Source organism: Ranitomeya imitator, chromosome 6 (assembly GCF_032444005.1).
Source record: "Ranitomeya imitator isolate aRanImi1 chromosome 6, aRanImi1.pri, whole genome shotgun sequence".
In the NCBI taxonomy this organism is placed as follows: Eukaryota; Metazoa; Chordata; class Amphibia; order Anura; family Dendrobatidae; genus Ranitomeya; species Ranitomeya imitator.
In genome coordinates this window covers 134,344,545-134,366,796 of record NC_091287.1, presented here as the reverse complement: position 1 = coordinate 134,366,796, position 22,252 = coordinate 134,344,545, and the positions used below count along the sequence as shown (strand labels likewise).

Genomic DNA, 22,252 nt, shown 5'->3' with positions numbered 1-22,252 from the left:
CAGGCCCTATCAGTGGCCCCCTCTCCGCCCCAGGGAGGTGGACTGCACCAGTGTATAAATACAACAATAAACAGGGTATACAGACAAGGTAACTATGTCTCAAACTCACCAAATGCTCACACAACCACAGAGGAAACACATAGATGGGAAGAGAAGGAAAAAACTAGGAAGAAAAACAGGTTTAACATGCAACCAAAACAGCAGACACCAATCTCTGTAAATAAACCTCCAAGCTCCAACACTAAGCTCCTTCAACCTCCAAGCCAGGCAGCAGAACTGATTATTGACAATAGCTGTAGTCAAGGCTGGGTCTATATAGAGGAGGAGATTACAAAATCCACTTCAGCTGAGAGACCCAGCTCACAGCAACTCAGCAACAAGGTTAACTCCTGCACTGCTGGCACAAAGCAGCCAGGTCAGAATACAGGAGAAGAGCTTCTGTTCACTGTGTGTGAACGAGGCCCAGAGCGCTGCGGTTCTCTGGAACCTCTGTCGCGGTAGCCCGGTGACACCTGTTTTTCTCTTATCACAACTTTTTAATGTACAGGATACCATTTGTTTGTCTCCAAAACAATACAAAATGTACATACAGTGGAAAATAATGCAAAAAATAACTTTAATGTTACTGTAAGTCAAATTGTGTAAAGTTAGGTAGCCGTTAAGGAGAAAATTTACACTTATAGCTTTTTCTGGGTATTTAATCTGTGGACAATTCCACCTGATGCCCCAACAATAGTCAGCCATGATATGTAAATCCCTTCTACCATGAGTCCGTCCCTCCATGACCTTCAAATTTTGGTAGAATTGTTCACCTTGCTCATCACTGACTGCATCAAGGTTTTCAGGGAAGTTGGCAAGATGGCTATGCAGAAAATGCACCTTGATGTTTATGTAGCAACCAAGCATTTTGCAGCTCTCCAAGAATTTATGTACAATTTTGGTGTAATGGTTTGCTCATGTATTTTCAAGAAATCCATGACGAGGTCTTAGAATGATAGCCAAGCATTCTTTTGGAGACCCTGTTTCATGTGTAGAGTTGGGAATATAATGTTCTTTCTGTCAACAAGCGGATCATGTTGAATGTTTGGATCATCAGGTTTGAGTTCAGATTTTGGAAGCCAATTTTTCTCCGCCGAACGTTTCTCACGAGCTCTGCTGTCCATGCACAAGAAGCAAGGATGCTTGGTGTATCCATGGTGCTGACCAAGAAGTAAGCATACCATTGTAAGGTCAACACAGATAATCCAATTGGGACTGCAATAAATAAACTGTGCACAAGTGGAAGCAAGGATCCGGCTCCAGCAGGTAAAATATGCAAATCTTTATTTAGATTAGGATAAAAAGTTTGGTGCTGTTGAGACACTCCGATTAGGGGTAGTTGGAATATGGAAGAGGCATGGAGATGACCAAGAACGTTTCGAACATGGTGCATGTTCCTATACTGTCAGCACTGCCATTGGGAAGTAGGACACACTTTAAGGTCTGCTTAGAGCAGTGGTCCCCAACTCCAGGCCTCGAGGGCCGCCAACAGTGCAGGTTTTCAGGATTTCCTTAGTATTGCACAGGGGTTGGAATCATCACCTGTGCAGATGATCACATTACCACCGATACAATATTAAAGAAATCCTGAAAACCTGCACTGTTGGCCGCCCTCGAGGCCTGGAGTTGGGGACCCCTGGCTTAGAGCGATCGATGAACAGTTGTCATTCATTTGAGTGGAATTCCCAGTTCCTCAATTAAACATGTCCGTAATGGCAATGCACAAAGCCACTGTCACTTCTAGTATTGCAGAAATGCGCTTTCTCCGGATCAGCAGTAGGATGGATTCCTTTGCTCCTTTTCAAGCAGGTTTTTCTCTTGCAGTCTTGATGTTTGGAGTTCTGAAGTTTTTCTTTTCGTTTTTGATAGTCCCAAATCTTGTACCAAATCGTTCAACTCATACTGGCCAAATCCCTGACAAACTGAGACATCTTCAATTTCAAAATGTTCATCATGGCCGTCACTTTGTTCTTCACCATAGTTCTGTTCTTGATAAGAAGGTAGTTGAAGGAAAGCTGGCACTGGGATTTCAGCTGAGTGAGGCCCTGGACGTATAGGTATACCAAAGGGCATCTTATCACGTGGTCCTTCATCCACATCCGTAAACTCTGCATACACTGCTTGCAAACCTTATGGGGGCCCAAGACTTCACCTGATCGCCAAGTTTTACTTTGAAATATGCAAAACAGGCTAGCTTAACAAATGAGCTGATGTTCATCCTTTGACTATGAATGACACAGCTATAACAAAGAAATCAGGGCTGTTTAGGCACTTATGTAGAGAAATAGAGAGAGACAAGAAAGGACATAAATGGGTAAATAAAATACATTCTATTAACCCTTAGTATACAGACTTTCGGAATACGTATTATTATATAATGTAAGCCCCCCCGCTCAGACAGCAGAAATATAGCGGGGGTCCCATGTCCACATAGGCCTGGCACATTCATTTATGCCATGAATATTAGGGGTCAAGTTGAGGTCAGGGTATTTACTGTTACTGTATGTAAAAGCAGCCAGATCTGGTTCTGACTGGCTTTTTGCCCGCCTAAATTTTTGATGGATGATTGGTTGTCAATCAGTTGCTGGGCAGATTTTGTTATGATATATACCTGAGCACCGGCGTTGGATACTCAGTTCGCCGGCGCTTGAAGAAAAGAAGAGACCTCACCGAGCAATGGAGAAGCTCCTGCAGGAACTCCTATCAAGAGCTGACGGGGAGGATTGGCTGAGGAGCTGCTTGGCTATGAAACCTCCATTAGCAGCCTCCGAAGCCGTCGCTCCTCCTCCTGTTCCGGAACCTGTGGTGCCAGCTGCGGGGCAAGAAATGGGAACTCCGGCTGCTGTGAGCCCTCCGGCGAGGACCAGAAGACAGAAGGCGGCTTCCTCCCCTGCTCCGTCTCCTGCGGCGTCCAGGCCCGGTCTGTCAGAAGCAAGTGGGAAGTCACGCCGCCGCTGCGCGTCGAAGTCTCGCAGCCCTCCGCGAGATTTTGGCGACCATCAGCTGGGTGAGCCGTCCACGTCATCGGGAGCGGCCGGAAGAGCCAGAAAGGGCACCGGCCGTAAAAGCGTTGCGGTGCCCCTCTCCGCTGGCGCCCGGTCGGCTCCTGCAGCTGCTGCACGGGGCTCGAGGTCTGCTCTGCCCCCCCTGTCATCTGATGAAGAGGAGGATCGTGACCCAAGACTTGCCAGGCAGCTGCGCTCGCCCCATTCTGCGGGCTGGAGCGCAGGCTGTGAAGGAGGAAGAAGACCGGACGACCGACCTGCGAGGGGTGAGACTTGTAATATCCCCTTGTCTGTCCCTCAGAGCCAGTTAAGAGACTTAATTAAATCCGTAGTAGCTGAAGCATTAAGCGAGGCTAATAACTCATCTCGGGCAGCAGCTTCTCCTGCTCCTTTTCGCTCAGAAGCTCCTGCCCTTAGTATGCCTCCTTTGAATCCTTTCAAGGAGGCTTTAACTTGTGAGCTTTCCCCACTGGGATTCCATTTGAGCCCCTCAGTTAAGGAGCTCATTTGGAATAATCAATTTGTCGATCTGTTTTCATTGTTACCAAGTAGGGATCACCCCCCTAAGTCAGAGAAGAAAGATGACAAATCTGACCATGATGATCCTAAGCGTAGTATTAGGTCCTTTAATAACTGGGTCCAGGCGTTTGCCATCTATGCTGCCGTGTTGGGAGAGAAATCACCTAACCTTTGTAGTAGTCTCTTCCAACACGTCGACATTATTTTGGAGGCTTATAAAAATTTTGGTGGCTCCGCATGGCTCAGTTATGATGAGGCATTTAGACATAAGCTGTCAGTTCATCCCGAAGTAAAATGGGGCTCCAAAGACATTGGTTTATGGATCAATCTCATGCTTCCTATGAGGAATGCTGTTACTAGGCAGCCTTCTGTTTCTGTCAGCAAAAAAGGTGTTTGTTTTGCTTACAATGATTCTTTCTGTAAGTGGAACAATAGTTGCCGTTTTCGGCATGAATGTTCTTTCTGTGGGAATTCCCACTCAATGTCCAAATGCTTTAAAAAGCAGGCTGCCCAGCAATCCTCTAAGGAATCAATTTCAAAGGGCTCAATCGCCAGTGAGGCTGGAAAAAATGGTCCACTGGCTAAGCAAATACCCAGACAGGGAGATCAGTAGTTTACTATATGACGGTTTTTCTCTAGGTTTTCGTGTTCCTCAATTCAAAGGTTCTGGTTGTGTTTTAGTTAAAAATCTCCCGTCCATTACCGACTTTCCTGATGTCGCTAGGGAGAAAATTTTTTCTGAAATTGAGCTAGGCAGAGTCGCCGGCCCTTTTTTGTCCCCTCCATATTTAAATTTTCGCTTATCCCCCCTGGGTATTGTTCCCAAAAAGGAGCCGGGTTCTTTCCGGATGATTCACCACTTATCTTATCCAGTCGGCCAATCACTGAATGATGAGGTAGACAAGACAATGTGTTCTGTCACCTACTCCTCCTTTGATGGCGCTCTGGATATGCTTAGAAAATTCGGCCCTAATGCCTTTATATCCAAATCAGACATTAAATCTGCCTTCAGACTTCTCCCAGTTCATCCGGGGGGGTTTAATTCATTGGGTTTTCATTTTGATAACTGCTTCTTTTTTGACAAATGCCTTCCTATGGGTTTTTCCCTGTCCTGTTTTTATTTTGAGAATTTTTCCCGCTTTTTGCATTGGGTTTTGGAATCTAGCGGTTGTGAGGCGGGTATTCTACACTATTTAGATGACTTCCTTTTTGTTGGCCCATCCCAATCTATGTCTTGTGAAAATACTCTTTCTAGGTTTCTTGAATTGTGCGCATTTTTTGGAGTCCCAATTGCCCACGAGAAAACAGTAGGCCCTTCTTGTCGCATTGAATTTTTGGGCATCATGATCGATTCTGTCAAAATGGAAACCGTCCTGCCCCAGGAAAAAATTGACAAGCTTCGTAGTTCTCTGGAAAACTTACTAGCAAAAGACAAAATCACTCTTAAGGAGCTTCAGTCCCTGCTGGGGCTACTGAACTTTTCCTTAAGGGTCATTCCGATTGGCAGGGTTTTTTCCAGGTCGCTTTACGAAGCTACTAAAGGGCATTCTTCCCCCAATTCTCATATCAGATTGTGTTCCGAGGTGAAAGAGGACGCCAGAATCTGGCTAGCATTTTTAGCGGGTTTTAATGGCAGATCAATAATCCAATCCCCTTTTGTCTCTTCGGATTCTATTCCCCTCGTTTTTTTCTGCAGACGCCACTCTAGGAGTAGCTTGTTTGTTTCAATCTCACTGGGTATCCCTGAACTGGCCTGTCAATTGGGTTGCTAGAAAATTAAACAAGAACCCTTTTATTACTGAACTTTTGTCAATCCTTCTATGTATTTGCTTATGGGGCCGTGAATTGCAAAATTCCAGGGTTCTACTACATTCCATGAATCAGGCAGTAATTTTTTCAATCAATACCCTATCATCCAAAAATGCGAATGCAGCAAAAATTTTGAGAAAATTGGTTTTGGAATGTTTGAACTGCAATATTTGGTTAAAAGCAGTCTCGGGAGGTGGTAAAGTTAGTCATTTAACTGATCTTATATTGCACCGTCAGTGGCTTGATTTTTATCTACAGGTCCCAATGGCAGACAAAGAGGCGTACGATTGCCCCCTTTCAATTCAGGACCTGATTCCGATATAATTCCTTATTTTATTCAGAATTCTTTATCAAACAGATCATGGGCTGATTACTCAGCTGCATGGAAGAAATGGGTCGATTTTTCTGTGCTTTTCGGTTTTGACGCCTCTGTTCCTGACCCGACTTCGGCTTTGAAATTCGCTGAGTCTCTGGTCAAACAGGGCTTATCTTACTCCGCAATAGCCAAAAGCTTTGCGGGAGTCTCTTTCTTTTTAAAATTACATGGCGGTACTGCGTTAACGGAATTTTTCTTAGTTAAGCAATTTTTGAAGGGCCTGAAAAGGGAAAGGTTTTTTCCGGATTCAAGGTGCCCTATTTCTATTTCTTTGTTAATTGACATTTGTTCTGCCCTTGCGCACGTTTGTAAGAATTTTGAGGAAGCGCTTTTGTTTAATTCCATATTTTCTATCTCCTTTTTTGGGGCACTGAGGGTCAGTGAGGTAGTATCAGCCAAGAAAGCTGTTTCATCCGGGCTCATGCTTTCGGACGTCAGAATTTTTGAATCGTTTCTTCTCTTGTTTATCAGGAAGTCTAAAACGGATCAGCTGGGGAGAGGATCTGAACTAAGATTGAATTCGTTCCCTGAATCTAAAATTTGTCCTGTGGCTAATCTGTCTAAATGGATTACGTTTAGGCCTCCGGCTGAAGGCTCCCTATTTATTCATAGAGATTCTTCCCCGGTGACGGTTTTTCAATTCAATTTTATTTTGAAGAAGTGTTTGGCATTTTTGGGTAAAAGTCATCTCAAAATTACTTCCCATTCTTTCAGAATAGGTGCGGCTACAGAAGCCTCAAGAGCTGGCCTATCTGACGATAGAATTAAAAGAATGGGAAGATGGGAGTCGAAAAGATTCAAAATTTATGTTCGTCCTGATTTATATCCCGATTAATTTTTATTTCTCTTATACCCTGCAGTTATTTGGATCGTTGGGCATTCATTTGTCTTCTGGGCTCAGAAGAGGGCCGGCCTTCGATCATATTCTGAAAATTTGTCGTTCCATTCTTCTAAAGTTCAAGTCTTTTGGCACGGCATTCGCGGCCTGAAATGGCCTTCTTTGGTGTCCGAGGTAAAGAGTTGTTTGGAGAAGTTCCCTTATCCGGATTTAATTGTAGTGCATCTCGCTGGGAATGACTTAGGAAGAATCAACACTTTGAATTTACTGGCCATTATGCGGTCAGATCTTACTTATTTAAGGCAGACTTTTCCATTGTCTGGTGTCGTTTTTTCAGAAATCATTCCCAGGCGTGCTTGGCACTGTAATCAACTTTCATTTTTGGATAAGATCCGGAAGAGGGTTAATTTCTCCATGAAGAAGTTTTTACCTCTTATTTCTGGGTTTTCTTTTAGACATACAGACTTAGAAGGCTTTTTACCAGGGATGTTCAGAAATGATTTGGTTCATTTGTCCGATATCGGACTTGATATATTTAATCTTAACATGGGCAATATAATCGAAAAATGGCTGTGTGGTTTGGGGGGGCCTCGGCTCTTTGAACCTTGGCCTTTTGGGTAAAAATCTCTCAACTTTGGGTGGATTTGGTTTCTGGAAGTTTATGGACATTTGGACTTATGAACTTATGGATATTATTTATTGGTTATTTATTTAATTAATTGGATTTTGTAACTCAAAATAAAACCTCACGGCCATTTATTCCAACCATTAAAGGTGTCTTGTGATTATTATAGTTATAGGCCTTATGGGGACATGTAAGCCCCCCCGCTCAGACAGCAGAAATATAGCGGGGGTCCCATGTCCACATAGGCCTGGCACATTCATTTATGCCATGAATATTAGGGGTCAAGTTGAGGTCAGGGTATTTACTGTTACTGTATGTAAAAGCAGCCAGATCTGGTTCTGACTGGCTTTTTGCCCGCCTAAATTTTTGATGGATGATTGGTTGTCAATCAGTTGCTGGGCAGATTTTGTTATGATATATACCTGAGCACCGGCGTTGGATACTCAGTTCGCCGGCGCTTGAAGAAAAGAAGAGCCCGCCCTCCCTCCCTTTATGTTATCATTCACCTGTCGTTTGGTTTTATTTGTGGGTAAAAATCACTCAACTTTGGGTGGATTTGGTTTCTGGAAGTTTATGGACATTTGGACTTATGAACTTATGGATATTATTTATTGGTTATTTATTTAATTAATTGGATTTTGTAACTCAAAATAAAACCTCACGGCCATTTATTCCAACCATTAAAGGTGTCTTGTGATTATTATAATTATAGTTATAGGCCTTATGGGGACATGTGACACACAACCTGTCGCCACACTCTCACATGTAACTGAATATCCTGTAAGTTCCTGCCCCTAGTATTATATTTACCAGCATCCATCTTCATCTGTTTTCGGATCCTTTCCGGTCACCTTCTGTAGCTTGTGACCTGGCGGATCTCTCCAGTGTTTGTGAGTAATCCGGAGATCACTTCTCAGTGTAAGTCTATGAGGGCCAGAACAAGGCTCTGATAGACTTACACTGAGAGCTTGTGTGTGACGGTTACTTTCGCTTAGTTAGTAGTTTCGGTCACAAGATGGAGGCGCCAGGAAGCGCTGAAGAGGGCAGCCGGTAAGTGTAAGACTAGGGAACTTGTATGCCATGACCTCCTGGGCTGAAATAAATAAAACCTCTGTAGTGGTGGGTGCTTTAAAGGGAACCTGTCACCTGAATTTGGCGAGACAGGTTTGTGGTCATATGGGTGGGGTTTTCGGGTGTTTGATTCACCCTTTCCTTACCCGCTGGCTGCATGCTGGCCGCAACATTGGGTTGAAGTTCATGCTGTGTCCTCCGTAGTACACGCCTGCGCAAGGCAAGATTGCCTTGCGCAGGCGTGTACTACGGAGGATAGAGAATGGACTTCAATCCAGTATTGCGGCCAGCATGCAGCCAGCGGGTAAGGAAAGGGTGAATCAAACACCTGAAAACCCCGCCCATATGACCGCAAACCTGTCCCGCCAAATTCAGGTGACAGGTTCCCTTTAAGGATCATAATCTGTGACTATTATATTTTGGCTGGCGGCTACGTTTGCTCAGTGCCATGGTGACATGTCATGGCTGACTGTGTGGAGGTCGGCATTTCCTAATCCTGAACTTTGCTCCTTCCTGTGTGATGTAACAGAACGCCTGCTGTACAGTGTAGCTGAGGGAAGCCAGGCTTGCAGGTATGTCATATATCTGGGTGTATTAGCTCAGCGTGTAAATCGTCCGCACATAATCCATGGCAGTTCCCCGCACGCTCTGCGAGCTTTAACCTTCCTCATTCCTTTGGGCTGACTGATTGGATATATTTGCTGCCATACTTCTGGTGCTTGTTTTTTCTTCTTGGTGTTATTTTTTATTTTACAAAATTTCCCTAAATAAAAAAAAATTGCGGTAGCAGTAAAAAAGCTGCAACTGTTAACATCAGCAAACGGGGTGAGGGTTAGCAGATTTCTTATGGTTTGGGCAAACTGTAAAATAAAGAGAGAACCAATATTCCTACAAATGACTCCTGGTGCGGCTCTGCTGCTGTGGTCGTCCCCGGACGACCCTCAGAAAGGCCGAGCCTTCTTATATTCCCATGACCTGTACCATTACAACGCCGGCCTAGGAACACTGGTCTCATTGCTTACACACCGCTGCTGCTTCCACTTTCCCTTTCTTTTCCAATCTGTATGTCTGGAGGTGGTCTAGTTTTTAAGACTGAAATTTTGTATTGCAAAATAAGGTAACTATTGATGCACCATTTGTAATTGGAGTGTCAAGTTCTTTCCCACATGTGGATTATCTGGGTGTCATGCACATAGCACAGACCCCCACTGATCGCACTGTGGTGACAGATCCCGGTGATGGCAGAACATTAATCGACAGCAATATGTTAGTTACTAGGATCGCAGTAGTGGGTCTAGGGATCTGTGCAGTTCTTCAAGCTGTAAAGCAAAATGTGCATCAAGGACCTGCAATCCATCAGTGCATTTCTAGGACAACTGGCTGTTTTTTTGTGGACTTTTTGTATTAGATGTTTGTATTTCTAGAACCGCAGTGGTAGGTTCCGTTATGTAGTATACAATATGGCCACTGGGTGGCACACAACACTTTGTAACACTCCTGCTCAGGCGGCAAAGGATGCACAAACCTTCCAGGGAGTTTTATTTTTGGTTTGTTTTGGTTTTTATGAATTTCTTTTTTCAGATTCACGTGTTAGAAACTGAATTTTTGCAGATATAGATTTTTATGGCACCCAAAGGGTTTTCAGTTATTTTTTTATTATGCCCACAGCACTAATATCACTCACATCAGACCCAGTTTCGCACATATCTTCAGCTAAAACAGAAATCTCCATACAGTATGTGTAGGCAGAGTAGGGTTATAGAAAACATTACTACAGATGCAGCAAGGACGTATTTGTCAAGTAACTGTAAATTGTTTTTGAGAATAAGAACTTTTTTTTTAAGTCCTGAATATGTTTAATTAACAAACTGTAGTGGAAAACACCCCCACATTTTTCATTTGGATTTTCATGTGAAAAATTCCCATAAATGTAAATGATAAAAAAAATCTATAAATGAATCGCTAGAATTGCTTTTTTTTTTTGATCAGCACACTTCCCCTTCCAAAATACTGGGATCAGCAAAAGGGCATACATGAAAAACAGCCTGATTCTGAAGGTTTAATTAATGTGGCAGAAAAATCCACAAGAGAAATCATTAAAAAACTTTCAAGTAAAAAAAAGAGATTATACTCTTCTCCCCCCGTCTGTTCACCTTCTGCAGTCATTCGGAGGCTTTCGTGGTCACACTGGATGGGCCATTTCTACAAGATGCTGGGATTGGAGAGTCTCCTGCAGAGAAGAATTACCGATATTATTTTTGTTACCCAAGTTTGCTGTCAGGGAAGTCTGCAGCAAGATCTTCACAATTTTAGCTGAGAACCACCCTGCTAAAGCCACGCGAGGTTCTCCTGCAAATAGCTGTGGTTTTCAGCAATCGCAGGTGACGCTCACTGCATTAAGGCTCACTCCGAAGTCAGTGATTTTTTTCTCGTATGCAAAGACCGGTCTGACATTAATCAATGGTTTAATCCGTGTCATCAGAGTTTGGTCAGTGTCAATTTTTACCACCACAATTTGGTCAGTTTTAAAATAAAAAAAATGGCGGAGGTGTCTTCTATCAAACAGTGGTACGCAAGTGCTGAATTTTTTTTTTCAATGGACCCTAGAGTTGCATTGGAAATTTTGATCCGAGACTCGTGTCAAAATGGGTCATATCTCTTGTGATTTTATGCACACCACTTGGTCCACAAAAATACACGACATGTGAGCAACTCCATAGACTTTAATAAGGACTAATTCTATCTGTAAATAAACAAGGTTAGAACTTGTACTAAAAAGCCTGCTATGACCATATATTGTGAGCAATCCTCTGCTGGTGGGTGAATATACTGGGTTCGCTCCTGGGATGCAGGCCAGATTATCAGCAGGAACAGCGCTGCGGTAAGTAATGTTTGCTATTGTTACCAGTGGAGGGTGACTTTTCGATAAGTCGACTCCTTTTTGTCCTGTGCCTGTCACTTGTCGTCCTGTCTTTGTTCGCCTGGTGCATGTGTTTGCTGTGTAAGATGATAGGAGCAGCAGAGGAGAAGTTAATCTGCTCTCCTTATAATGCCCGTCCATCTCTGCCGGTGTAGGCAGGTGCTCGTATACAGGACACGCTGCTAATTGAGTTCATGGCGCACATCCAGGAGGAGATTGCCTTTTACTATTCAACCACAATTAATATTTGTTCTCCGAGGTGTCCGCTCGCATGTGACTTTATTGCTGTGTTGTCCAATAATTTAACAACTCTGTACAGATGTCAGGAATAGATTTTTTCTTCCAGGTACAGACTTGGATCTCATTCTTCTTAGTGTTTTTTACCTTATCCATTCATCTACATATTGGGATACATGTATCAATAATGTGATCAAATGCTTTTAGACGTTGGTAAAAATGGCACATACAGCTTCACCCTTGAATAGCAACATGTTATCATGTAGTTTTGATGCAATTAAAATACACATATTATATATACATTTATATCAGTATGGATAAAAGTATGGAAAGTATTGGGGCAACCTAGACATCACACAAACAGGAGCTTTTATTACATCCCATTCTATATCCATATGTATTAATATAGAGTTAGTCCCTATTTTGCAGCAATAACAGCTTTGGTAATGAGGAAGATATTCTAGTAGATTTTGGAGTGTGTTTGGAAAAATATTTAGAATTGAGAGTCCTCAGTGGTTGATACCTTTTTAATGGCTAACTGAAAAGATGGTAACAAATTGCAAGCTTTCGAGACTACTCGGGTCTCTTCAGGCAAAGACTAATACAAAATCTGAAGAATCCCATATTTATACACAACTTCAGAATTTCTTTTAGTCTTAGCCTGATGAAGAGACCTGTGTAGTCTCGAAAGCTTGCAATTTGTTACCATCTTTTCAGTTAGCCATTAAAAGGTATCAACCACTGAGGACTCTCAATTCTAAATATTTTTCTATCTACTGGCTAACACGGTACCAAGATATACAATATATCTTTCCTGTATCCGAGTGTGTTTAAGGCTTCTTTGCTCATTCATCCAGAAGGGCATTTGTGAAGTCAGTCAGTAATGTTGGATGAGAGAGCCTAACTTTATGGTGCAACTGTAATTTTTTTTTATTATTTCCTAAATCAATACCATGAGACCCTGAAAGAAAGACAAGCTCCTATATTACTTTTTGCTCCGAAAGATGGGTTGGCGCCTGTTTTCAAGGGATGTCTTTTTTTCCATGAACAGCAATCCACATTAATTCTTGAACAAAACAACAACATTAAGTCAAATATTATCATGTTGCATACAGACAGTGCACATACACATGTACAGTGGTGCTCAAAAGTTTACATACCCCAGCAGAATTTTTGATTTCTTGGCCTTTTTTCAGAGAATATGAATGATAACACCAAAACGTTTTCTACACTCATGGTTAGTGGTTGGGTGAAGCCATTTATTTTCAAACTACTGTTTTTTCTCTCTTTAAATCATGATGACAACACAAAACATCCAAATGACCCTGATCAGATGTTTATATACCCTGGTGATTTTGGCACAATAACATGCACAGACTATTGCATCTTTCATCCAGCCACTGACGTTTCAGGATTATGAGTCATGGAGAAAGCCAAAGAATTGTCACCGGATCGACGGGAAAAGGTAGTTCAACTGTATAAAACAGGAAAGGGATACAAAAAGGAATTGAGAATGACAGTCAACAGCGTTCAAACTGTGATTAACAAATGGAAAATCAGGAGCTCTGTAAAAACCACAGTCAGATAGACCAACAAAAATGTCATCCACAACTGCCAGGAAACTGGTTTGGGATGAAAAGAAAAACCCAGAAAAAACATCAACTGAAATATAGGACTCTCTCTGTAAACTAGTGGTGTAGCTGTTTCAATATGCACAATAAGGAGGCACTTGAAGAAAAATGGGATACATGGTCGAGTCGCCAGAAGAAAGCCATTACAGCACAAATGTCACAAAAAATCTTGCCTACAATACGCAAAACAGCACAGAGACAAGCCTCAAAACTTCTGGAACAAGGTAATTTGGAGTGATGAGACCAAAATTGAACTTTTTGGTCACAACCATAAACGTTACATTTGGAGAGAGGTCAACAAGGCTTATGATGAAAGGAACACCATTCCTACTGTAAAGCACTACTGTAGGGATGTGTGAGCTACAAAGGCACAGCGAACTTGGCCAAATACTGGAGGCAAATTTGCAATCATCAGCCTGGAAGCTGCGCATGGGACGTACTTGGATATTTCATCATGACAACGATCCAAAACAAAAGGCCAAGTCAACCTGTCATTGGCTACAGCAGAACAAAGTGAAGGTTCTAGAGTGGCCATCTCCGTCTCCTGACCTCAATATCATTGAGCCACTCTGGGGAGATCCCAAGTGCGCAGCTCATGCTAGACAGTCCAACTGGAGGCTTTTTGCCAAGAAGGGTGGGCAGCTTTACCATCTGAGAAAAGAAAGAACCTCATCCATATCTGCCACAAAAGACTTCAAGTTGTCATTGCTGTAAGAGGGGGCAATACATGGTATTAAGAAATGTGGTATGTAAACTTTTGATCAGGATCATTTGGATGTTTTGGGTTGTCATTATGATTGAAAAAGAGAAAACAGGAGTTTGACAATAAATGGCTTCACCTAACCATGAGTGGAGAAAAAGTTTTGGTGTTATCATTCATATTCTCAGAATAAAGGCCAAGAAAGCAAAAATTCTGCCGGGGTATGTAAACTTTTGAGCACAACTGTATATACACACTGCACATACATACACATGTATATATACACACAGGGCTTATATTTCAAACATACTCCAAGGCTATGTGCACACGTTACGGATTTGTCTGTGGAATTTTCTGTTCGGATTCTGCATCTCTTGGCAGAAAACATAGGTCAAAATCTGAGTTTTTGTTATGCGGATTTTGTGCGTTTTTCCTGTGGATTCTGTGCAGATTTCATGCGTTGTTGCCCCTGCGTTTTCCTATAATGGAATGGCTGCAGAAACGCACAAAGAATGGACATGGTCCTTTTTTTAATCCGCTGCTTATTCCGTGCGGAATTTTCCGCACCATTTGCACAGCAATTTTTTTCCCATTGATTTACATTGTACTGTAAATCACTTGTGGCTTTGCAGCATTTCTGCACGGAAAAAATGCTGCGGATCCGTGGTAAATCCGCAACGTGTGCACATAGCCTAAAAATCCTGTAAAATCTTTCTAGGGCTTATTTTCAGGATAGGTCTTTTTTCGGAGAAACACTGTAGTACACAAAAACAAGCAACTTTTGTAATATCCTATCGGACGAACATGCTTGTTTCTCCTCCATGACTGATCATTCATTCACAAAAAAGATTTCCCTTAAAGGTATTTTCCAACTGATAGAGTACATTTTAATCACTAGATCTTGGAATAATAATAATTTCCACAATTGGATGTGTTTAATAAAATGTTCCTGTGCTGATATAATCTTATAAATGTATCCCTATTATGTATTGTGTAATGGCTGTGTCTGTCCGTACAGGGACATTGTCTGATCACACCACAGCTCCTGGGCAAGGGAGAAACAGAAGAGTATACTGACAGGGGTAGCATGGGATCACAAATGATTCTTTCTGAGAGGTAAAACATTTCCCTGCATGTTTTACAATAGTGTCCCAGGAGTGCGAGGCAGGAGCCATTGATTTCCTGGTGGTGGGCTTCAGGAATTGGCAGTGCGAGGCAATAGCAGAGTCCTCGCAGTGAGGTGGTCTTCAGGAATTGGCCAACTGTGTCAGTACGCCCGCCGATTTAGATCTCCGCTCAATACAGCGGTGACCCTGCCTGCTATGACCCTGCTCCACCGGTGCCACCATTCTCCCTGGTAAGCTAAATTCGTACTATAAGGTGGACCCCCATTTTCACATAAAAAAATATTTTTTTTTTCCTCTAAATTTGGGGTGCGTCTTGTAGTCTGAAAAATACGGTAACTCTTAAGACTTTAGGACACCCAATCTAGATAGTGTAGTATACTTTTTAGACTTTGGTCCTTTATGCATACCCATGTAATCTTTTCTGTGTGGCTCAAATAGTGCTGATTTCTCAATGTGCAGTATTTTATACCATGACTAAGAAGCTCAACATCATAGATTCAAAACGAATAGGTAATGTGGCTAATATGTTTTTTTTTATACTTGGTCAAATCTTTTCTTTATATAGAAGAGAACTTTGTTCATTGTTTCTTGGCTTTACTATGCAGCACCCACTAGCCGGCGGGGTATGTTTCATTGCAGCGTGTCATAAACCGTCCTCGATATACTCTACTTGCAATTATTGTTGGCAACAAGGTCATCCACTGCTCCATTGTTTTAGTGACCAGAGAGCCTGAGTTTACAAGCAACCATCTGTCAGACTAAAATCCTAAGAGGCCGTTGTCTTTATGGTTTTCTGTTATGGAAAAGCGTTGCTTATGATAACAGATTACTGCAATCCTCGTGGTTTCCTGGATATGCAGCGCTCAGCCTGGGTCTATATTTCTAAGCTGAAGTCATGTAATTAGGGGGCTGGAGAGTCTCTTTGTGGTCTTAGTATACAGTGTAATGAAATCTTTGGGATAGGTCATCAATATCAGATTGCTGGGGTTTCAACATTTGTCACACACACTGATTAGCTGTTAACAACTCCATCAGTGGCTGGCACACATTGTGCGGACACTACTTTGTTTAGTGGCCAAGCCACCCACCCCAGTAAGGGTACCGTCACACAGTGCCATTTCGATCGCTACGACGGTACGATTCGTGACGTTCCAGCTATATCCATACGATATCGCTGTGTCTGACACGAAGCAGCGATCAGGGATCCTGCTGCGAATCGTACGTCGTAGCAGATCGTTTGGAACTTTCTTTCGTCGCTGGATCTCCCGCTGTCATCGCTAGATCGCTGTGTGTGACACCGATCTAGCGATGCGTTCGTTTGTAACCAGGGTAAACATCGGGTTACTAAGCGCAGGACCGCGCTTAGTAACCCGATGTTTACCCTGGTTACCAGCGTAAATGTAAAAAAAAACAAACAGCACATACTTACATTCCGGTGTCCGTCAGGTCCCTTGCCGTCTGCTTCCCGCACTCAGTGACTGCCGGCCGTAAAGTGAAAGCAGAGCAGAGCGGTGACGTCACCGCTGTGCTGTGCTTTCACTTTACGGCCGGCAGTCACTGAGTGCGGGAAGCAGACGGCAAGGGACAGACACCGGAATCTAAGTGTGTACTGTTTGTTTTTTTTTACGCTGGTAACCAGGGTAAACATCGGGTTACTAAGCGCGGTCCTGCGCTTAGTAACCCGATGTTTACCCTGGTTACCCGGGGACTTCCGCATCGTTGGTCGCTGGAGAGCTGTCTGTGTGACAGCTCTCCAGCGACCACACTACGACTTACCAACGATCACGGCCAGGTCGTATCGCTGGTCGTGATCGTAGGTAAATCGTATAGTGTGACGGTACCCTAAGGCAGATCGACCCCTATAGCCTATACACTGGTTTTTCCAGAGCTGTTTGGAGGGGGTTTCAGGTATCAGACCCCCATTGATCTTATATTGATGACTCATCCTAAGGACACCTCATTAATACCATTGTAGTGGGCAACCACATGAAAATCCTTATTACTGATGAGTGAACGTGCTCTGATTCTGCGTGTTTGAATAGTATTTTCGAGACCCCCGCTGCTGCATGTCTCGCAGCTGTTAGACAGCCCCTGCATGTGGTACGGCTATCGAACTGCCGCGAGACATGCAGGCGCCGGGACTCCAACATATTATTTCAGCAATCTGAGCACGTTCTCTCGTCACTAATTATTGTCCGTTTTTTATCTATCACTTTGGATATGGTTACCTTTATTGACCTCATGCATCAACACTGAGCCAGAGAAAAGAGAGCCATTACCAAAGCAACCGGTCTGGAAACCCAAGCACTTTAATGAGAAATTGACTTTATTTGCTGCACTCTAATTTGAATATTCATACCCTGAGTGGAGATTGTCTCAAATTATTATTATTATTATTATTTTTTAATTGTTCCAAATTCCGTTCACCTATGCCTGAATTACTCATTACTAATTACACGCCGTGGGACTCAGGGATGCAGCAGACCCCATATAACCTCACACCAGTCTATCTAAGCTGTGCTTGGGCAGCATTGACTGTTCTGTAACTGGTTTGGCTAAGTAAAGCTGGGACAGATGAGAGGCGACCAAGAGTTATGTTGCTTAGCAATGCACAGTCAGGGAAGACCGCGGGAGCATGATAATGAAGGTGTAGGCAGGAGTCCTGGCCGCACATTTACAGCCCCAGAACCACTGCCATTGTGGTACACTGGACAATAACACATTTCAAAGATGTCATTCTCTGAAATGCCCTTGAAGCATTAAGAAAAATCTTCATCTGATGGCTCATCCCTGTGAGGCGTCATGTGGGTGTTCCCAGTTGCCCGAGTAGTCATGCAGTCCCACAGGTCAGGGTATGTTCGGCCAAGCGTCCTCCAGCGATGTCCTGCACATGAGCGGGAGCTGGCCTAGGCTTCATTTGCCCATCCAGCTGGTGCTGGCACTGTTGTAGTGATGTATCGCCCTCTGTGCCAGGTCAGTCAGCCTAGGACTGGTACGACAGTTCAGAGAGTGACATTTTCAGCCCCGTATTACCTTCGGTATAAGGGTATGTGCTCAGAATAGCTTCGCTGTCGGTTTTGCTGTCACTTTTACAGCAACTCTGCTGCCAGTCTGTTTGTCTATTATTTATACTATAACTCGCGAGCGGCTTCCTCTAGCAATGAACGTGCCACTACTTTTAACCACTTCACAGAAATATCAAGTGACTGAGCATGAGCACCGCAATATGATTTTTATGTTGCTGTGTATTATGTTACTTGCCGCACAGTTTTTGTCTCTTTTTTAATACTGAATTCATCTGATAAGATGTCAGTCGCACTGTATGTCTGATGACAGGTTCCTTTGTAATGTTTCTTTTCTAAGTTTCTAAATAATAAGGAATGTTGATAGAGTAGCAACTTTTTTTTAGAAAACTTTTCAGAGATTCGAACCGAAATGTCAGAAGTTTTTGTCAGTGGTCTCTGGGTGCTGAGAACCCCACCAAGTGCTAAAGTTGCCGACATTTCTTCAAGCAATCTGTTGTACTTAGCATTAAAGGGCAGCTGTCTCTTCTGGATCATAGATGGTTAACGCTCAGCAGTAACACTATGCAATAAAGTTCCATGTGCAGAGTCACCGAATTGGCTCATAGGCAAAGCATCATATGGGAATGAGGACCCCACGAGTATCACCATGAGTGACCCCTGAGGAAGCTATCTCCTATGGTTAAGTGCACAGGTTCTTCAGTCCCACATAATGCTTTTATATTCTCCTGATACTACATTATATGTGTATTATTATCTGTACATGTACATTGCACCTCTCTCCATATACAATTAATACCACTTGACATCACTTTAGGGGTAGCGCCTATTCATACCTATTTTAGATATTGACATGGCTTTATTGGTTATCATGCGTCATGTGGGTTGCATCACAGTGACTGTTATTGGGCAATGAAACAAGTTCTGGCACAATATTTTCATTTTTAAATGTTATTTGTCCTGCCTATGTTTTTGTGTTTGCTACATAATAAAAGATTTATATTGTTAAAATTTAGGAAGTGGAAATAACCTTTTGTATGTTTTTCCTCTTTTTTTTTTTTTTTTTTTTTTAAAGTCCTAATCTACTAGGGTATGTGGACAGGGAGGGGTTGTTGTGTAACTTATTGTGAGTTGCTCGCGGCACTCGGAGTCTGCATTCCACTAGTAGGGTGCTATCCCTTATAGTATATATAAGCAGGGCCGGACTGGCCATCTGGCAATTCTGGCAAATGCCAGAATGGCCAGTCTGGTTGTGGGCCACCTTGTCTGCTACATTGTTAACAGAATCGGTGTTCTCAAGACACCCACACTGTTAAGAGTTGTAACGGAGGTATCATCAAAAATATTGGTCTTGTAGTAAATCTTGTTTTCCTCCAAACAGGATAATATTAGTAATATATCCCATTTAGTGCTTGGGGATGGGGACAGCACGGGCCTGTGTGCTTTCAAATGCCAGGACTGAATTTCAGCCCCAGTCCGTACCTGTATATAAGCAACTAGGCACTCGGTAGTGAAGTAGAGGGAACGGTTATTGGCAATCCAATATACATTAAGTCTGGCTCAATAACTTCAGATATACAGGCCGCATTTAGGAGAGGTGTGTATGATAGAAAAGCGCTAGTGGTAAGCGAGCACCTCACCGCTGTGGTCATATTGTGCCCTAACACTAGCGCTTCTCTATGGTACACGCCTCTCATATATGCGGTCTGTATATCTGAAGAAAGTCTATATATTGACCGAGACATCTAATATATTGGATTGCAAATGCCCATCCCCTGTACTTAACTCCCGAGTGCCTACTTGTATAACCTATGTGAGTCATTCTATGAGGTCAAGCTCTTCTAGTGTTGGCAGCGTATGTTTTATACCATTTTATAGAATATCTATATCCATCAGTGTTAATTCGTACTCGGGCATGTAGACTGGTTGAGTTGCATAAGACAGTCTGGTAGGAAAGGAATTGGCAAAGACTGAAAGGGCAGCCATTTTTAGCCAGTGTGAACTGGTGTCTCAGCAGGGCCTCGTCAGTGGTCTGGCTTGGTATTAGCTATGTTTGGTGGGTAAATTCATAGCACCATGTGACAGGCGGTCTCTGTGCCGACAGCAGCGCTCACATGTGCTGTGCTTAGCTGGACAGCTGGAGGAGAAATGTGACAATCTGGGCGAGAGTCAGGAGGGGCGGAGGGGAGTCCATCGCCTCACACAGAATGAGTAAGTAAAACCTTCTAATGACATTGTAGATAGGGGAGGATGACGTTCAAAGTAAAATTGTAGCTAAAAGTCATTTGTGTGATCTAGTTTGTCATGGTCTCTCATCAGCTCGCTCCCTGATTTTACAGTCTGTGGTTTCTATATTTTCAGCTTGTGGTTGTTGTCTCCATGACACAACGCTTTACATGAGCGAGGTATTTCCATCCGAAGCATTTATGTTATCTGCAATTAATGTCTGATAAATGTGGACCCTCCTCTTGGAATATTACTTTTTGGAACACACGGTTTCCTTAGAGCCCTCTCTGTGGCAGTTTATAGAAGTTGAGGATATAGCTAGACATTCCTGGGAATCCACATTATGGAGAACAGTCATTGGATTGTTTCATGAAAACTGAGATTCTGGAACAATTTTTCTTTTTTTTCTGTGCCACTCTGCTCCAAAATCATGCTCCCTACTGATGATCGCACAAAATTACCCTTCAACTGAGTATATATATCACAGACTGGACTGGCCGCGGGTCTCCCCACCGGACCGTTGCAGTTTCATGTATTTCTATGAAGCGGTCATGCGCTGGTCTGTGCATTGTGGCCTGATCTCGGACCAATTTGCACAGATCTCTGAATGAGCCTTTATATAGGAGAAAAGATATGCCCACATGGACGTTCTGTGGTATACACCGAATTGGTTGAAAAGGAAATTTGCATCCTCATTACTGGGGGAGAGGCATAACTTTGGAAAGTGGAGGTGCACAGTAAAATAGTAAATTTTCTCCAGAATTAGTGGAGAAATGGAAATCGGAGGGGGCACTTTTTTTCCTTATTGAATATGCCACTGTACTTGTGTAATAATTTTTGGCTGGAAAGTGAGGCCGGAGACCAGGGGCATGTCATGTAGTTGCTCTGGTGTCATATGATGAGGACCGTTTTCCTCCTCTTCTCCGAGTGATTCTGTGAGCACGTGGCATTTAATCTAATTCATATCAATCTATATACAAAGACGCTATTCTGCTACATTTTTAAAATGTTGTGTAACCCAATCCTGCAATTCCCTGATCCAAAATCATTGCCAAGAACGAGTGCACTAAACAATGAGATCATGTTCATTTATCACTGCTTCTGTCTGAAACACCTAAAGGTTTGTCTTTCAGCTTGATTTTTGTTTTGCATATAAGAATATTTCATGGCAGATATTGAGGGGTCAAATAATTTATTTTTGAGCTTTTTGTCATAATTGAATTTTCTACACATATATATATATACGGTATGTTGTGGTGAAACACTACCTGAGTGGGTTGGGGAACACTTGCTTGGCACAGGATTTAAGCACTCAGGCTCGATTTCTCCACTTAAACAGTCTAATCCGGTTTATTAAACATCATAAACCACATGACATACAGTCTATTTCATTCCATCCATGAACTTATCACGACCACCAGTCTGTTCATGCAGCAAATAAACTTCTCTGCCATATATTACAATCCCCTTGTTATCTGGAGTTACCTTACAGGAGCTCAGGCTCCACACACTGACTCCTGTTATTGCTGGTTCACAGGGGAAAGCTGCCTCACTGGGATCACCGTCCTTGTGACCAGGGCACCTCGGATAGTCCAGACCCACAGTAGGAATTGTAGCTTCCCCAACACAGAAACCGTCTCCAGCTCTGTAGATGCAGCCTCTCCATGCGCTTCCAGGAAGCTCAATCACAGACACTTCCAACACACAGGCCATCAGTCCATGGTCTCACCAGGTGCTTGCAAGACTCCAGTCCATCCCAGGACAATCCAACACCCTGACCATTCCAGGACTCACACTCTCTCATCAGGTGCTTGCAGGACTCCAGTTCGTCCCAGGACAATCCAACACCCTGAGCATTCAGGTTCACGGTCTCAGGTGCTTCCAGGAAGACTCCACTCACAGGAGCTTCAAACACAGACCACCAGGTCCACTGTCTCTCAGGTGCTTCCAGAAAGACTCCACTCACAGGAGCTCCCAACACCGACCGTCCAGGTCCACGATCTCTCAGGTGCTTCCAGGAAGACTCCACTCACAGGAGCTTCCAACTCCGACCGTCCAGGACCTTGCACATGGACCAAACAGATCCATACACTCTGACCCATTTTA

At 43.1% G+C, this 22,252-nt stretch overlaps 2 protein-coding genes across 5 annotated transcripts in view; both read left to right on the top strand.

Moving 5' to 3' along the window:
• The window catches only part of TRAK1 (trafficking kinesin protein 1), a 239,844-nt gene that overhangs the window by 104,558 nt on the left and 113,034 nt on the right, over positions 1-22,252 (top strand). The window lies entirely within an intron of this gene.
• Positions 2,579-7,207, top strand: LOC138643324 (uncharacterized). Its single transcript, XM_069732253.1, has 2 exons — positions 2,579-3,310; positions 6,609-7,207. The coding sequence occupies exons 1-2, from the start codon at positions 2,716-2,718 to the stop codon at positions 7,205-7,207; spliced, it is 1,194 nt and encodes a 397-aa protein (XP_069588354.1). The 5' UTR covers positions 2,579-2,715.

Bases quoted from the DNA above. Each gene is read 5' to 3' on its own strand.
- LOC138643324 (XM_069732253.1), top strand. From the start codon at position 2,716: ATGGAGAAGCTCCTGCAGGAACTCCTATCAAGAGCTGACGGGGAGGAT. The intron at 3,311-6,608 runs GTGAGACTTGTA...TATACCCTGCAG, and splicing joins GGACGACCGACCTGCGAGGG to TTATTTGGATCGTTGGGCAT.